At 24.8% G+C, this 15,957-nt stretch overlaps 2 protein-coding genes across 4 annotated transcripts; one reads left to right on the top strand and one right to left on the bottom strand.

The window, feature by feature from the left end:
• Positions 1-4,001: 4,001 nt before the first annotated feature.
• LOC113552938 (transmembrane protein 65) lies at positions 4,002-6,474 on the top strand. Of its 3 annotated transcripts, XM_026955979.1 has the most exons (8): positions 4,002-4,188; positions 4,425-4,655; positions 4,816-4,941; positions 5,069-5,080; positions 5,206-5,247; positions 5,425-5,492; positions 5,589-5,792; positions 6,095-6,474. In XM_026955979.1, exons 1-8 carry the CDS (start codon positions 4,140-4,142, stop codon positions 6,206-6,208), a joined length of 846 nt encoding a protein of 281 aa, XP_026811780.1. In that variant the 5' UTR covers positions 4,002-4,139; the 3' UTR covers positions 6,209-6,474. The 3 variants fall into 3 exon arrangements, with proteins under 3 accessions (XP_026811780.1, XP_026811782.1, XP_026811781.1); XM_026955981.1 differs by having other exon boundaries at positions 4,002-4,655; XM_026955980.1 differs by lacking the exon at positions 5,069-5,080 and having other exon boundaries at positions 4,003-4,188; positions 6,095-6,472.
• Positions 6,475-6,769: 295 nt separating this feature from the next.
• LOC113553729 (synergin gamma-like) lies at positions 6,770-11,497 on the bottom strand. Its single transcript, XM_026957223.1, is given in 8 exon segments — positions 6,770-7,008; positions 7,067-7,209; positions 7,275-7,398; positions 7,513-7,704; positions 7,706-8,326; positions 9,959-10,207; positions 10,988-11,068; positions 11,270-11,497. Coding segments are annotated over 8 exon segments (1,626 nt in total). The 5' UTR covers positions 11,333-11,497; the 3' UTR covers positions 6,770-6,855.
• Between the last annotated feature and the right edge of the window lie 4,460 nt (positions 11,498-15,957).

The following is a 15,957-nucleotide window of genomic DNA, read 5'->3' as shown; positions in this document are numbered from 1 at the left end:
AGATAGATATTTTGCAATATTTATAATTTAATAATAATCCAACTAAATTATAAATACAAGTGTTTTTAATAGAGTTTAAAGTTGAACTGGTTGAAGATAATTTTAGAAAACATGGTCAGTACAGGCAACAACCACATATTTATTTGAGGGTTCAAACCTCCTTCGAAATGCTTTCAAAAAATATTTTTAAATTTATTTCATTAATTATATTATGTAAGACCTGACTAATGATTGTACCTAATATATATGTGTTATATATGATTGTTCCACATAATATATAACACATCTATTTACAATCCTGTCAATCCTGATGGCTTATACAGTATACCTAAAGACTATAGTTTATATACCTATCCTTGCTGTGTTCGCCGGTGTTGTATTTACAATTTACCGCGTTTAATGTATATGATGTTTCAATTATTTCTTAAAACATTAAACAATACGTAGCGCATGTAGATCAATACATCGACCATGAACATTTTTATGTGATTCTATAAACAAACGAATCTTCTGTTAAGTATAAATAAATTATTATATATTAACGATTGTCGATTTTATTAGTCATTATTTCGTTAATTAGGTTACATCATTTAAATATTATATCCTTGACAATATAAAACGAAAAAACAAGAGAAATAGAGAAATTGTATTAGTTTTAAATTTTTAAATAGGTACTAAGAAAACATGTGACTACTTTAGTATAGATACTGTGAAACCTTTTTATAGATAACCAGGGCCGTAATTAGGTAGTTAGGAATTTTATAACTTACTAGGTGCTTTTGCTCATCAGTCAAACTACCTCCATTAGCATTAATAACCAAACCAATATCATAATTTCGAGGATCAATAACCTTTAAAAAAGCTTAGATATTAGGCAAAATGCACTGACAACCTAAGAAAGTAAACTTATAAGCTATTAACTATTATTAAAAAAAAAAAAATAGAAACGCAATAAAAATGTTGTTTCGGGTTTAGATAGATAGTAAGCTGAATAGTCACCATAGGTGCAACAAGGGTCAAAAATCTGAGGGGGCTAAAAATATTTACAAGTCTCATGTTTAATCTAAAAATGTTCTACCCTTCATAATCACCTAGCAATGGTTTATATAAGAGATTTTTAAAGAGGAATGTGGTAAAAGCCCAACATATTAAATTGTTTGTAAATAAGGTAGGAAGGCATGTTTTAAAAATACAGTTTTAAGTAACCTGGTTATTAATTTAGTAAAAATAAGCTATGCATACTTACTCATAATAAATATATAATAAAATGAGGATGTCATAACACTCATAACCTCCTAACACTTCCTTTTTACATGCTACTGTCTAATCAATAAAAATAGAGAGCGTAAAAAAATAATACATCTATTTATCAATAAAAAGTATTGTTTATTATGAGTATTAATGTTTTTAAACAAAATTATATTAAATAAAAAAAATATGCAGTAAAAAAGTAAAAAAAATTATTTTATCATATACCTATTATAATAAATTACGTAAGTACCTAACTCATAATACATAACATAATGATAGTATTATTATTTTATATTAAAGTAATACGCCTATCCTTTTTTGAAAATTTATTAACAATAACCTGAGTGTCAATTACATTAGCAATGTCTCTTTCTATACATAAAATAGATATATAACTAAATCTTTCTTGTCCCATACTACTTCTTAACCAATTTGTTATACGCCTCATTGAGGAAAATGAGCGTTCGCATGTAGCTGAACTTACAAGTATTGTTACTGAAATTTGTAACAGCTTATATAAATTTGGATAGATATGGCAACAACTTTTTTTAAATCATTAAAATCAAAATCATCTTTTTAGACTTTTAAACAATTATGTGCAACTACCATTTCGAACCTTAAACTGTCGATTTCCTATTGGAAATTATAACTGATAAGATGCAATAGAGTAGTTATATAATATAAACGTCAATAAATATTAAATTATTTTGTTAGTTGTAATTAAATGGTTTCAATAATTTTAATAAGCTTCAAGTAAAATTATTTAAAAACTGGGGGGGGCTATGGATAAAACTGGGAGAGCTAAGCCCCCCAAGACCCCCCTAATTGCGCCTATGATAGTCACTAGGGTAAATGGTAAAAGTTTCCACTTGGTGTATAAATAAAACGAAACAATTACAAATCTACAGATATTCCTAATTTTTAAAACAAATAAATTAAAATATAAAAATAAAAGATTTATCATAACTAAATAAATACATTTTTATATTTTTAAATAATATTATTATAAGATTTTTTTTTAATTTTTAATAAATTTATTATAATTTTATACTTCATATATTTTTATACGTGCAACGGAAGACTTTTTTTCTTAATATCAGTCACTAGACAAAAATATGCAATATCTATACAATATGCCCAATAACAATTGATTAATAAAATAAAGAGGTTTTTTCCACTTAAATTTTGAATTGTCACTGATTTATTAGCAAACGCATATCAACTTTTAATTTAAAAATACTGTTAAATTAATAATAACTAATAATTATACTGTATGAATGTATAATATTAAATTATTTTAACCAATTTATAAAAAATACTTACTTGATTTTGATCAATACCAATAGGTGCTAATTCAAATGAAAGAGAAACAATTTCACTATTATTATCATTAACAGTAGTGTCGACTCCAGAAAAATAACTAGTAATTTGTGTGAGACACTTTTAAAGTTTGTGAATGCACACGCTAAATATTTTATAAAACGTTAACTAAAAAGTAGTTCGTGGATATGTAAATACAAAATTGTGACTGATATCAGTTAGTTAGAATAGTAATAATGCGTATAAAACGGCAAAACATATAGGCAATATAGGTACGTTACTACAACGTAAAATAATATCAATCAGGCTGTTACAAACCGTCATTTGATATTTTTTCGTTGAGAATAAAAACAGAAATCACAAGTTTTTTTTATCTCAAAAAATAATATCGACAACAAAAGCCATAAGTTATAAAAAGCTTGTCAATTAAGGTGAATTGATTTTTCTTTCACAGATTTTCGACAAAATTAATTTTATTATTTTTATTTTAAAATATAGAAATGAATAATAATTGTAAATATCAAATCATCATATAATATTAATATCTACTGAAATATTTTGGATCAATTTGAGAAATTTTGGATGGCATTAAATAGGTACATTCTTAAGTTAGTTATAATTTCAAACAAAATGATTATACTTTTATATTTATACATAAACTATATTTAAAATGTCAACTTTACAAGTTAATATGTAATTAAAATTATATAAACACAATGTGATTTGATGTTAATAGAAATTTCTCATATTTGAATCTCTGTATGACGGCGATCAAATTAGGCAATATAATTGCAAGAATGTTCGCAATAATATATCAGTACTATTATAGTTTCATCTTTCAATTCTATTGCCTAATCGAACACAATTTCATTGAATTATTATTAGTCGTGTGTATAATATTAAATAGACTAATATAATAATACATTTTTTAAATAACAATAATGAATTTATTTAATGATTAAAATAAAATAATTATTTTATTTCAAATCTACGATTTAGAGATTATAATATCAAAGAGATTATACTACTTATTTTTCAAGTTATTGGTCATTAACTTGGACAAAAAATTAACTTCGGATTTGGGAACATTTTTGATGTTGCCATGAACAATTTTGAAAATTAATTCAATTTAAACAATTTTATTTTGGAACAACTATTTTAAATTTGGTAAGACAAAAAGTAGTATAAAAATGTGGTATACTGGTATGTCATAATGTCCTAATGTCCTACTGTATTATGCTATCAGTGTCGTCATGTCTATAAATAAGGTTACAACTACAACTTAATACCAAATTCCTTGATAATTATCTACCATGGTATTGGATTATTTTGGTATCACCATAGAACACTATGGTATTGGTGTTCTATGGTATCACTACTAAACTCCGTACCTACACATTTATTATAAAAAATAACAAAGTATTGATTTGAAATTTGATGGGTGGGCACTGGGCATATGTGTTCTTGAGTTCTTAACTACTTATGTGGGTGGGTGTCGTCTGTCGAGTGATGACGCTGTTAGACTGTTTACGTTATGAACTTGTTACTTGTCAGTTACTTGGAATTCTATGCTTATAACTATTAAGATAATAATATCTTACTATATCTCAGTTTATAGTGAGTAGTGACAATTATACTTTCATTTTGTAATATTTTATTTACACGAGTAACCATTATTATTATTAGGATTACTTTTAATTGAATAGCTTTGAGTTTTCATTTTAATTAAAAAAATGTACCATGGCACTTATTAAACTTTAAACAATTTTTATAATTACTTTTATATTCATTTTATTGATAAATTAAAAAAATTTCAATTATTTAATTTAAAATGTGTTCTATATCAAATAAAGTATGGAAAAATACTGTATGTATATGGGAGTTAAGTCGAAAAAGAAACGTTCCTATGATCAGTCGACTATATACAGCTGCAGTTACAAGCTCTGAACAACAGGATGACGATAAATCATTAACTAAGGAAAAGGCTCATGCATTAGTAATAAACCTGACAAATGAAGAGAGAGATAATTTGGCTTGGTGCTTAAATCATTATGAATCGGAAGAGACCAAAGCAGAATATCGAGGTTCAGTACCTATCATGTTTTGGACTGTTTACATGAGTTCTTTATTCAATAATTTCAATCTCTACTCCTTTATAATTCCTATCTACATACCTACTTTTAAGCTGTAATTAGATTTTAAAATCTTTCATCATGCATAGATTTATTAACTTTATACCTATAGGTCAATTAGCAGGGTTCAGATGGCGTTCAAAGTTTGGACGTCCCAGTAAAGTACCTGAATTAGGAGATGTAGATCCAACAGGCTCTTACTGCCCATTGCCAGAAGAATGGTTACTAAAAAAATATGGTATTTACCTATTTAATATTTAAAATAAATTAACATTACAAATTTACAATATTAAATTATATATTGCTAATTCATCGTTTTAATATTATTTTTTTTCTAAATATCATTTCTTTCTTACAATGGATAGAAGAAACTAACAGTAAGATAAATATCAATATTTACTAACCATTATAATTCAACTTATTAAAAAAAAATAAAATAAATTATCAATGTAATTATTATATTTACAATTTAATTATATTAAATATATATTATTTAAATTAGCGGAGACAGTACCAGAGCCAACTAGAGCACAATTATTTAGAGGTATGTAATACTATTTTTTTTTTTTTTAATTATCCTAAATAATCTATGGCTGCATAAGTAGGTCATTAGTTAAACATTATACGCATATTTTAACTTAAACAAGTTTTTTTTTTAATTACATTGCTTAGTTGGATTTTTAAATACTTATTTAAATTAATGTTGTTGTTTTTTCTGCAGTGGGATTACAAAATGCTATTCCTTTCATTATGTTTGGATTTTTGGACAACTCAGTGATGTTAATATGTGTATGAAAACAATTAAATAGTTTTTGTTTAGTTTAATAGCTTTACTACTATTAATATATAGTATGTATGTGCGTATGACCTTAGATATTTTTTTAGGGTGAATCAATTGAAAGAACAGTTGGTGCTGTAATTACAATATCGACAATGGCTGCAGCCGCAATTGGTAATACTTTTTCTGATATACTTGGAATTGGCTCTTCATATTATGTGGAACAATTGGTAATCAAACTTGGTTTAAAACCTCCTAATCTAACACCTATTCAATTGGATATGAAGTGTAGTAGACGAGCTGCTAATTTAGTAAGGTTAAAAATATATAAAACCAAAAGTATTAATTGAAAATTAAGTACATTTTTCGTTTAATTACTTACACATTTTTTTAAGAAATATTTCTATTTATAAATTATATCAACAAGAAAACAATAGATTTTTTAAAATTACTATAAACATTTATTTTTGTTTGAAACTGATAAGTGTATACTTAAATTTCATTTATATTTAAAATAAAAAGTAATATTATTTTTTTATTTTCAGTTATACTTTGGTTGGCTTACTACTAAATACATTATTTAAGTTTTTATATTAATTCTTATTATTATTAGGGAAGAACACTTGGAGTTACTCTAGGTTGCTTTTTAGGAATGTTTCCATTACTTTTAAAAAAAGATGAAGAATCTAATGATGAAAAGTCTGAAGAGGAAGAAGATGAAAAATAAAAAAAAATATTAGAAAAAACAATATTTATTTTCATAGGTTATAAATAAGTTTTATTTTTACTGATCCCTTTAAATTATAATATAGAATGCATTATTTACTCAGTATAATCATTAACAGTAATTATATTCTTGGATATTTTCTTTTATCTGAGTATGAAGAATTAATCTAATTTTAGCGTCTGTTCAATCTTAATGTAGGTGCTGCTTTATTTAAAATTACTAAACCGTAACATCTGTAATATATCTATTTTGATATTGTTTTTTAAATACTTTATATTTTATATCTAGTCAATTAATAGTTATTTATTATTTATAGTGAATACTACTTGATAATTGTTATTAATTTTATAACTGTATTCTATGTTTACCGTTTATTTATTATTATTTATATTATTGTACAATGTTTCTTTTTTTATTCAAAAATTAAACATTAATATTAATTTCTTCAATGAGTATAATTTTATTGAATACTATAACCTGATAGAATAAACATATTTATATATAATAATTATCACATTTTCTTTAATAAATATAACTTAATAACAAATTAGTAAGTAAAATAATACAAATATTATTTCAATAACATAATACTAGAGTTAAGGGGGTCTGTAGAAAAGAGCTGTAAATAAAAATAAAAATCATAAATATTACTTAACAGAAAGGTGAGAAGTTTGAACAAAATTTATCAATAAATTTATACAAGATGAGTGGTAGATATTTAACATATATTCAGTGTAATCTGTACTGCAATTGCATTTGCATAAGTAACATGGTATGGAATCCTTTGTGGAATCTAAAACCTAGTTATTTAGCTAATTAAAATTTATTTCATGTTTATGTACAAATTATTAAATTTACCTCTGTGTTGTTAGTTGATTTATAGGTAGAGTTATTGAAATATGTTTTCAATTTGGCCAACACATCATTTAATCTATCTTCTAATGATGGACAATAACAGTTTTTAAGTATTCGTTGACATATTTGACTTATTAAATTTAATTCTAAAACATTTAAATCAAAATAATTTAATAGTTAGTTTCTCAAGCAATATAGAATGTATTCATACGTGTCAGGTAATTAATTCCTTTATCATGATTTATAACTTCCATAAGTACTTTCTCATCTGATATGCTTGAAAATGTAGTAAGACCTTCTTGCAAAAATTCCAAACATTTATTTATGCATTGCACCTATATAGATAAAAAAAAACTTGACTAATTAAAGTAAATAAACTTTTTATTAGTATTTATACTTTAAATTATTCAAAATAAATAATTATTTTATAAAAAATTAAAAATACATACTTGAACGTTTTTCCAATCTTTTTCAATGTCAGGTTTATTGTTTAAAACTTCTTCAACACATAAGAAATCTCCAAATTCATCATCATAAACATCATTTTGAACATTCTCGTTAATACTTTCAACAGACTTTACTTCCAAAATATCATTTTGATTATTCTTGTTTATTATATTTTCAACATCATCAGTTTCTGCTAGCCAAAGTCCGAAATACTTCATATTTATCAAGAATATCATCTTGATTAGTTATCATATTTTGTTGATTTTCTAAAAAACTTGAAACATTATTTGTTGGCGTGTCATTTAACTCTTCAGTAGTTTTTTCATTAATCTTACTGCCTTCTTTAAAAGACAATGTATCAAAAGCTGATTGGAAATCTGTAAATTCTTGATTATTTTTACTGTCAGTTGTAAACTGAGCACATTGAAAATCTGAAAACTCATCATCAAATGCCTCGAAGCTATTATTTACAGGAGTAAAGTCTAAAGATTTTGGTTCAGGATTAGTAGATAATGGAGATATAATTTTAGACATTTGATTTTTTGGTTCTATAAATGTTACTGCTAAAGGATCATATTCTTCGGGTGAAATGATATTACAATTTGGCTGTTCAAAGTTTTTGGCATAAATATTTTGATGTTCATTATTAATTTTTTGTATACAACTTGCCTTGTTTGTTAATTGTGGTTTATGTTCAAAATTTGATTTCACTGTTGATATATTATATTTTTTCTCGATAATTGTATAATTCAATTGTGGTATTATTGGTTTATGAATATGTTGCAACAATGACACATTAGACACTGAATATCCATTCTGAAAAATACAAATTTTCATTAATCAATCAAATATTTTTTTCTATAAATAGAAAATATTGGTATTCGATCAATATTGTCACTCAAAGAATAGGACATTTGTCATCTGCCACCTGCCAATTAGACATTTGTTGGGATTAAAATATTTAACACAATTCCTTAACGTTAACACAATAAATATATCTTGATGATATTATATTATTATAATATTTGAATCATGGAGACATGGAGTGAATACCAATGGTGTAATAAATAATTAGTCATCAGTTTGACCTAATAAAATAGTCTGTTAAAAGATTTTACAATTTTGTTGTGATCTAATTCTTTAATATATTATATGTTTTTGGTCAATTTAGCCAATGTGCAATTTCCACTATTCATTATTCAAAATGCATGTTTAGTAATTACTCTATATCAAATATTGTTATTTTTACTATTCAGTGTTTATTTTATTTATTATTGTTATTATTATAAATAATTTAAGATATTTCAATTTTTCATGGAGAATAAATAATTTTTCTAACTTTTACATGAAGTTTCTCAATAAGATCCAGTAATTTATTATCAGATATTAATTATAAATAAAAAATATGTGGTCAAATTAATTAAAAATAAGTAAATAACAAATTAATTAATTAAACAAATACTTATATTAAATAGATAGTTTTAAAAAAAAATTCATAATCAAATTATTTAACATATAATTAACCATTTTTATATCATTAATTTTCTTTTATTGAATATAAAACATGTTCTAATGCATGAATTAGGTATATTGACTGTGTTATGTTAATTTTTTTTTATTGAACATATTTATTTGATAAAGTTCCTTATTATTTTTGTTTTTAACTCAAGGCCATTATTAATCATTTTTAAATGCAAAATTGAAACAAATTTCTGATTTTCTTTTAAAACTACATCCACAAAACAAATAAAAATCACAAGAAACACTTAAAAGGATGCCAGGGTAGTATTTGTTATCTCTCTCTAACCCACACCCAATGTAGTAAATTTTACATTCACAAAAATGAATATAACCTTATTAATTTCTCAAATTAGAATGAAATGACCTATTATAGAATTTAAAGTTAAGAACATTATCTAGGGCATCTCATAAGCATTTTATTATATTTTTATTTTAAAGTGAGTAATGAGTATTTTAAAATTGTAAATTGTTTATACATCTTAAAAAACTCATAACTCGCTTTAAAATAAAAATATAATAAAACGCTTATGAGATGCTTTAGATAATGTTCTTAACTTTAAATTATATAATAGGTCATTTCACTCTAATTTGAGAAATTAATATGGTTATATTTATTTTTGTGAATCTAAAATTTGCTATGTTGTGCGTGAGTTAGAGGGAGATAACAAATACTACGCTGGCCTTCTCTTAAAGTGCTGAAAAGTATAAATATATTAAAGATTTAAAATAACTAATAATTATTGATAGAGAATCACTGACAGGTAGCAAGTGTTTTTTTATAATCAAGATTTAATATTATTCTGTGACATTTAAATTTTATATGCTATAAATTATAAGCTCAGTGCTTCTTATAATATATTATGGATGACAATTTCCCATTACTGCAAAATTCTATCGCAGCAATTGACCTAGATTTATTAATATTACCTGAACTAGTGTAATTAAAGCCAGAATTATGTACAATTCTTGTTGAGATAATGATCCTTCAACCCCAACATTAGCCATGGACCATAATCCACCCAGTACATCAACGGGTAGACCACTAGTCATCAATAACTGTGAAACTAAATGTGTATCACATGTTCTATCACGTCTATCAGATTTCACATACTGCCATATCTGTTCATACAATGGATGTACATAACCAGATTTTGGTATCATCCATTTTGGCAAATTCTGTAAATATTAAAAAATATAGATTAAATTAATTAAAATCAGTTTAAGACTGTTTTAGTTTATTTGATACCGATTTAATACTTATTTTCAAGTTTAGTTATTATATGTGTATTTTCTACACTAAATACACCATTTAAATAATGCTTATTTTATAAGACATAACACATTTTTAATTCTCAAGAATACCTAATTTTATCATTGAGAATGCCATTGAAATGATCAAGTTGTTTGTTATATTTATTAAAAATTAGTTGGACAATTTAATTTTTTAATAGCGGTTACAAAATTAAAATTATTTTTTAGTAATTTTAATCTTGAGAGGATGCTTCATCACTCATTTGCATTTCTTGTATATGCCTTATAAGTGAACATCACTTATATACTCATTAGCAAATTTAAGCTTAGTAGCTAATGTTTAGCTTTATTGGTTATAATATTAGAGTGAATTGAATCATTATACAATTTTAAGGTGAACATTTCCATGTTTGAATGTTGATTTTATTATATTACAATTATTAAGGGTATAATTAAAAGTATAAAATATTGTAATTTATAAAATTTGAAAATTAAAATATCATAAAAAAAAATACATACAGATAATGTTCTTACTTATAAGTTTTATGATAGGTTTAAGTCAATGCGTGCTAATATTAAGACTAATATAGCTATGAAGTTAAAAATAGACTTGTGATGTTAAGCACTTTTAAGATGGAGACAACAAAGTAAGATAGGGTATCATCTTATTTCTAAATGCTAATTATTATTATTTAATAATATTACCGAGTACAATTGATGGTCTTTATTGATAACAAATGTGTCTTGAGAGATGATGTTGTTAATCATAGAATCTGCATCAAAACTCTAAAAATAATATTGATATTAATGCTTTTTATTTATAATAATTTTAACATTAAAATGTTGGTGTCCTAAAAAAAGACATATTATTTAATTATTAATCATTTTATATTTAGATATCAACAGTTACAAAAGTTTAAATGTAAATTTGTATAAAATTAATGCATAGCCATAAGGGTATAATAGTTAAAAAGTGTCAAGACTTACTTGTTCATTTGAATTTTTTTTACTTGAAGAAGCAAAGCTCTTAGTGTCGTTAAATTTATCCATTCAGAAATATATTGTTCAATATGGAATACAACAAACTAACAGACAAGGCCTCAACAAATTACAAATTATGTCTTAAGTATGACTGTGCTGAGATCGTTTCAATCTTTCAATAATTTTACAATATTATTATACTAAAATTTAGCTACCACAATATTTAATTAGTGAAAACTGATTATATAATATTAATATTTATTTTAAAATGATTATTTACGCTGGTGATAGGCATTGATAATATAATATCTATGGTGATAGGTGATAGCACGGTTTCAGATAGGGACAGCCACGGTTTAAGATATACTATCATATTATACTATCACTAATCAACGAGTTTGGCGCATAGAGCATTACTCTATGGTTTGACGCTGTGGACTATCTATATTATATAAGATTGAATTGATTGATTCATTTACAGTCTATGCCGTTCAGGGCAGCAGGGCTTAGAGTGGCAAAAAATTCAAAGAATGATTAATATATAATATATAATTTATAAACAGTGATTGTGTAACGTACTCATCCTATAGGTAACTCATCTATTTGTATCTCTTAATAATGTTCAAATTTGTAATTTATTTCATGACAAATTTAAATCACACATACCTAATACTACATTTTTAAGAATAACAAATACAAATTTATTATTTTGAAAGAGAATATTTTTTTTCATAATACCAACCAAGTTGTGAGCTTTAGTTGTCTTTTAAGAAATCTAAAAAATTCATACGAACAAACATATTTATATCATACAAATGTAGTGTTTTTAGTGCTTTAAATTGTACCAAAAAAATCAAATTCTACGCATGGCGGGGTCGGGGTAAGCATGCTTACAACTTCACACATTCACACTTTATCTGTATGTATAGGATATATTTATGAAGCTTTATTTTACATTATTTAATAAAGAGCTATTAAAAGCTATTAATTGTTTTTATAAAAAGCAATTCTAAATATTTAATTAGGAACATAAATTGTAGTTGTATAATAAATGTTTTCTTTAGCATTAAATAACTAATGTTATTAAAATAAAAAAATAAAATAAATAAATAAATATTTTTTTTTTTAATTCATAAAAGATAAAAATGTCTCAAATAATAATCTCAACGGAATTCTGATCAAGGGTGAATAGGTCTATAGGGAAATCGGAATTTTCCCGGTAGGCCCATGTCCATGTCAAATTATGGAGCCCCCTAACGGTATTTTATGTTTTAAATATTATTAATAATATAATAATAATATCGAACTATGTACAATTTGGAAACAGTTTATTTTATTGGTATCTGATTTGTAATAACAAATTAAATAAATACTTTTGCGTTTACATTAATAACACATGCCATTGTAATAGACATATAGTACGTTTTCTAGGCAGTTTACCAATTGCGCCTTTAAGTTAATTTTTTATATACCAATTGCGTTCATTTTAGAGTCGATAGACCAATTTCGCTTTAAACATTTTATAATAGGTACCTAAGCAGAGGCGCCAAATTTTGACAATTTCATGGGGAGCTCAGTATTTTATAAACACGTGTACAGTTTTAACTAAATAATTACTAATCGTTAAACAATTACTAAAATATAGTTATTTTTTGTTTTGTGTGTTATATTATTTTAATAGTATTAACAATTTAAATTTTAGATGGCTGAGTTCCACCTTATCGGGCTCATGGGGGGCTGCAGCCCTCGAACCCCCTGTACTCAGCGCCCCTGTACCTAAGAAAAATGTATTAGTTAGTTATAATTATTATATAATAAATGAAAACACTAATCGATTTTTTTGATAGTATTAATACATAATTTTTTTTTTTTTATTGTGATATAATACAGGCCATTAAGGCCTTTTGCACGCTTCAACCAAACTTCTCCATATATTCCGGTCCATTGCATCCTCCAATTGCTTTGTCTCGTTGGTATCTGATATATCTTTTTTAACTCTGTCTAACCACCGCTGTCGAGGTCTTCCCTTTGGTTGTTTTTTTGTTGGGTTTCGGATTAGGACATTTCGTATGACACTACAATACAAAGTACAGTTTAAAAAAATAAATAATTTTTTTTTCGCATTTTACAAGTTATTTTTTGATAATTAATTATTCAAAATTAAATACCAGTTATATTACATTATAATTTGTTTCATAAAATTCCCGATATTGTTATAAAATACCCAGTCACTTTAACCAGTAATCAATTGATCAATAAATAAGTTTTAAATTTGCAAGCATTTTAGTATGTGTTATACAAGCGTAATTGGTATACTGATCCTAAACGAAAATTTTGTGTCAGGCGCAATTGGTCCATGCCCGTTTTCTAAGTATATTATGGATAATAAATATATTACTATTACCTATTACTAGTATAATGTAACGTAAGAATGAGTGGCTGTAAAAAGTTTTCGAGTTGTGCTCAGAAAAGAAAAAAGAACAAGAATGATCTTTTAATGACAAGCGTTTCTAAGTGCAATAAAATAACTGGATTTTTTCTCTTAAGTATTTAAAAATTATTAAAATTAAGCAATTCAATGTCACAAGAGCATTTAGAAATTTTAATGTTATTATGAGTATTGAAAAAGAAATGTTAACTAAAATTAACCTTAAATTCTAATGATATATTATTGATAAGGTGGCTGCATAAAGTGATGTATTAAAAAAAAAAAAATAATGTATTAATAATTATGATTTGAATAGTTTTATACTAAAATAAAATAATATCAGATTAAGAATATAGACTTGTTTTGTAAATGTATTGCAAGCGAAGCGAGCAAAAGAGTTTTGAGCTCTTTTTTCCTGGGTCCTTGAATTCAATTCCTGGTAACATAAAATAGCCCTATCCACCCCTGATTCTGACTAATGTTTGGTTATAATTGGAGCGTTCCGGCGTATCTTACGAATTAATTGTTAAAGGATGACGTTTTTTAACTACCATTTGAGGAAGAGGGACACTGAGTCCCTCTGCGTCCCTTTCACTTTAACCCCTGACACATACACATATACAATATACATCTTATATTGAGTTATACTTACTTAGTAGGTAGATAAATTATGATCTATTTTTGTATGGCAATAGAACACTAGATCTATACTAACTATAACTCACATTAAAATATAATAATATATTAATATTAATGAAAGCATATAAGATGCCTTAAATAACATTCTTGCCTTTAAATTTGTTAATATGTAAATTGATTCTAGTATTAAAGTTAACAACATAAAATGTGTTCTGCTGAACGCAAATTTGCTATGATGTATGTTAGTAAGATAATACATGTGGGTATTACGTATTTTTAAGTTTTTGATACATAGTTCCAGTTGTCCCAAAAATCCCGTATCACCCTTAGTATCTCCGTAGAAAATCATTGTATTTAATATGTTTTTACAGTAAAAAGTATGGAAATTCTGATTGAATGGCATAAGATTCGATTCTATTTTTTCAAAAATGATCAAATCATTTTTTTATGCAATTAAGTTTTTTAAATTTTTAAGATAGCCATTTTGTTTATTATATTTTTTACGGCAGTTAAAAAAAAATATTAAAATTGAATACTCGTCGTCCTAATTAGAGTAAATTACCTATGTTTTTGGATTTTTAAGAATAATAATTAAATGTTACCCAACAAAATACGAATTATTGCATGATTTAATCAATGTCTGTTTGAATACTAATTTTTTCATGACAGTTTATACTAATTTTTAACGAAGTTTTCTGTTAAAATTAAAAAATTTCAATTTATAATAACCAGTATTTTGTATATCAATTATTATAAATAATAAAAAAAAATAATCATTTCACATTTAAATAATAAAATATGTATTTCAGCCTGATGATACTTTTAAGTTATAACAATAGTTGCATTTTATCGTTTACGGAATAGCAAAAATGGTCATCTATTTTTAAATATTTTAATTACCGTGGAGTGAACCTAACATTAGGAAATGGGACGTACTCTTACAATTATAAATGTGACTTATAAATTATAATAATACTTAAGCATATCGCAATTTTGCAAAATATAACTAAAAATATATACTTGTGTTTTTCTTTATTTAGTTATTAAAATGGTTCGAATATAATTATATAAATGACCGTAAAAATACAGAAAAATTCATTATTTATTAAATAAATTCAAATTATTATGTAAAAAAAATTTAATTATAAAAAAATAAGTAAAAATTTAATTACATTTGACTAATTGGATGGTGTGACATAAAGATAAATTTCAGCCTTGTCTAATTTAAAACCGGATTACCTGATGTTAAATTCAAAATGAAAATAATTTATATTACGTAGTATATTGAAATATAAATGGAGTCAATTTGTTTAGTCATACTATGAAAAATTGGTCAAAAATGTCCTATAAAAATTAAAAATATTAAAAAATGACCTAAAAAGTATAAAATCCGCTAAAAATGTAAAAAATGCCCCAAAAAAAATATTGTAGTTAGAACACAGAGTACTGAAGTAAAACACTTTAAAACACATTTGTAGCTTGAAAAGCATCGTGTAAGACATTACAAAAAAAGATGCAAATGCATTGAAATCCTAGCCCTAGTTATTACTGACGTATCTACTGTTGTCTTTAGCTATACATTTTTTTCTTTCGTACCTATTTTGTTAACATTTAAAACATTTATCTA

This window comes from Rhopalosiphum maidis, chromosome 2, assembly GCF_003676215.2.
Source record: "Rhopalosiphum maidis isolate BTI-1 chromosome 2, ASM367621v3, whole genome shotgun sequence".
Taxonomy (NCBI): domain Eukaryota; kingdom Metazoa; phylum Arthropoda; class Insecta; order Hemiptera; family Aphididae; genus Rhopalosiphum; species Rhopalosiphum maidis.
Note: the sequence above shows the minus strand (reverse complement) of the source record. Positions and strands in the feature narration are given on the sequence as shown.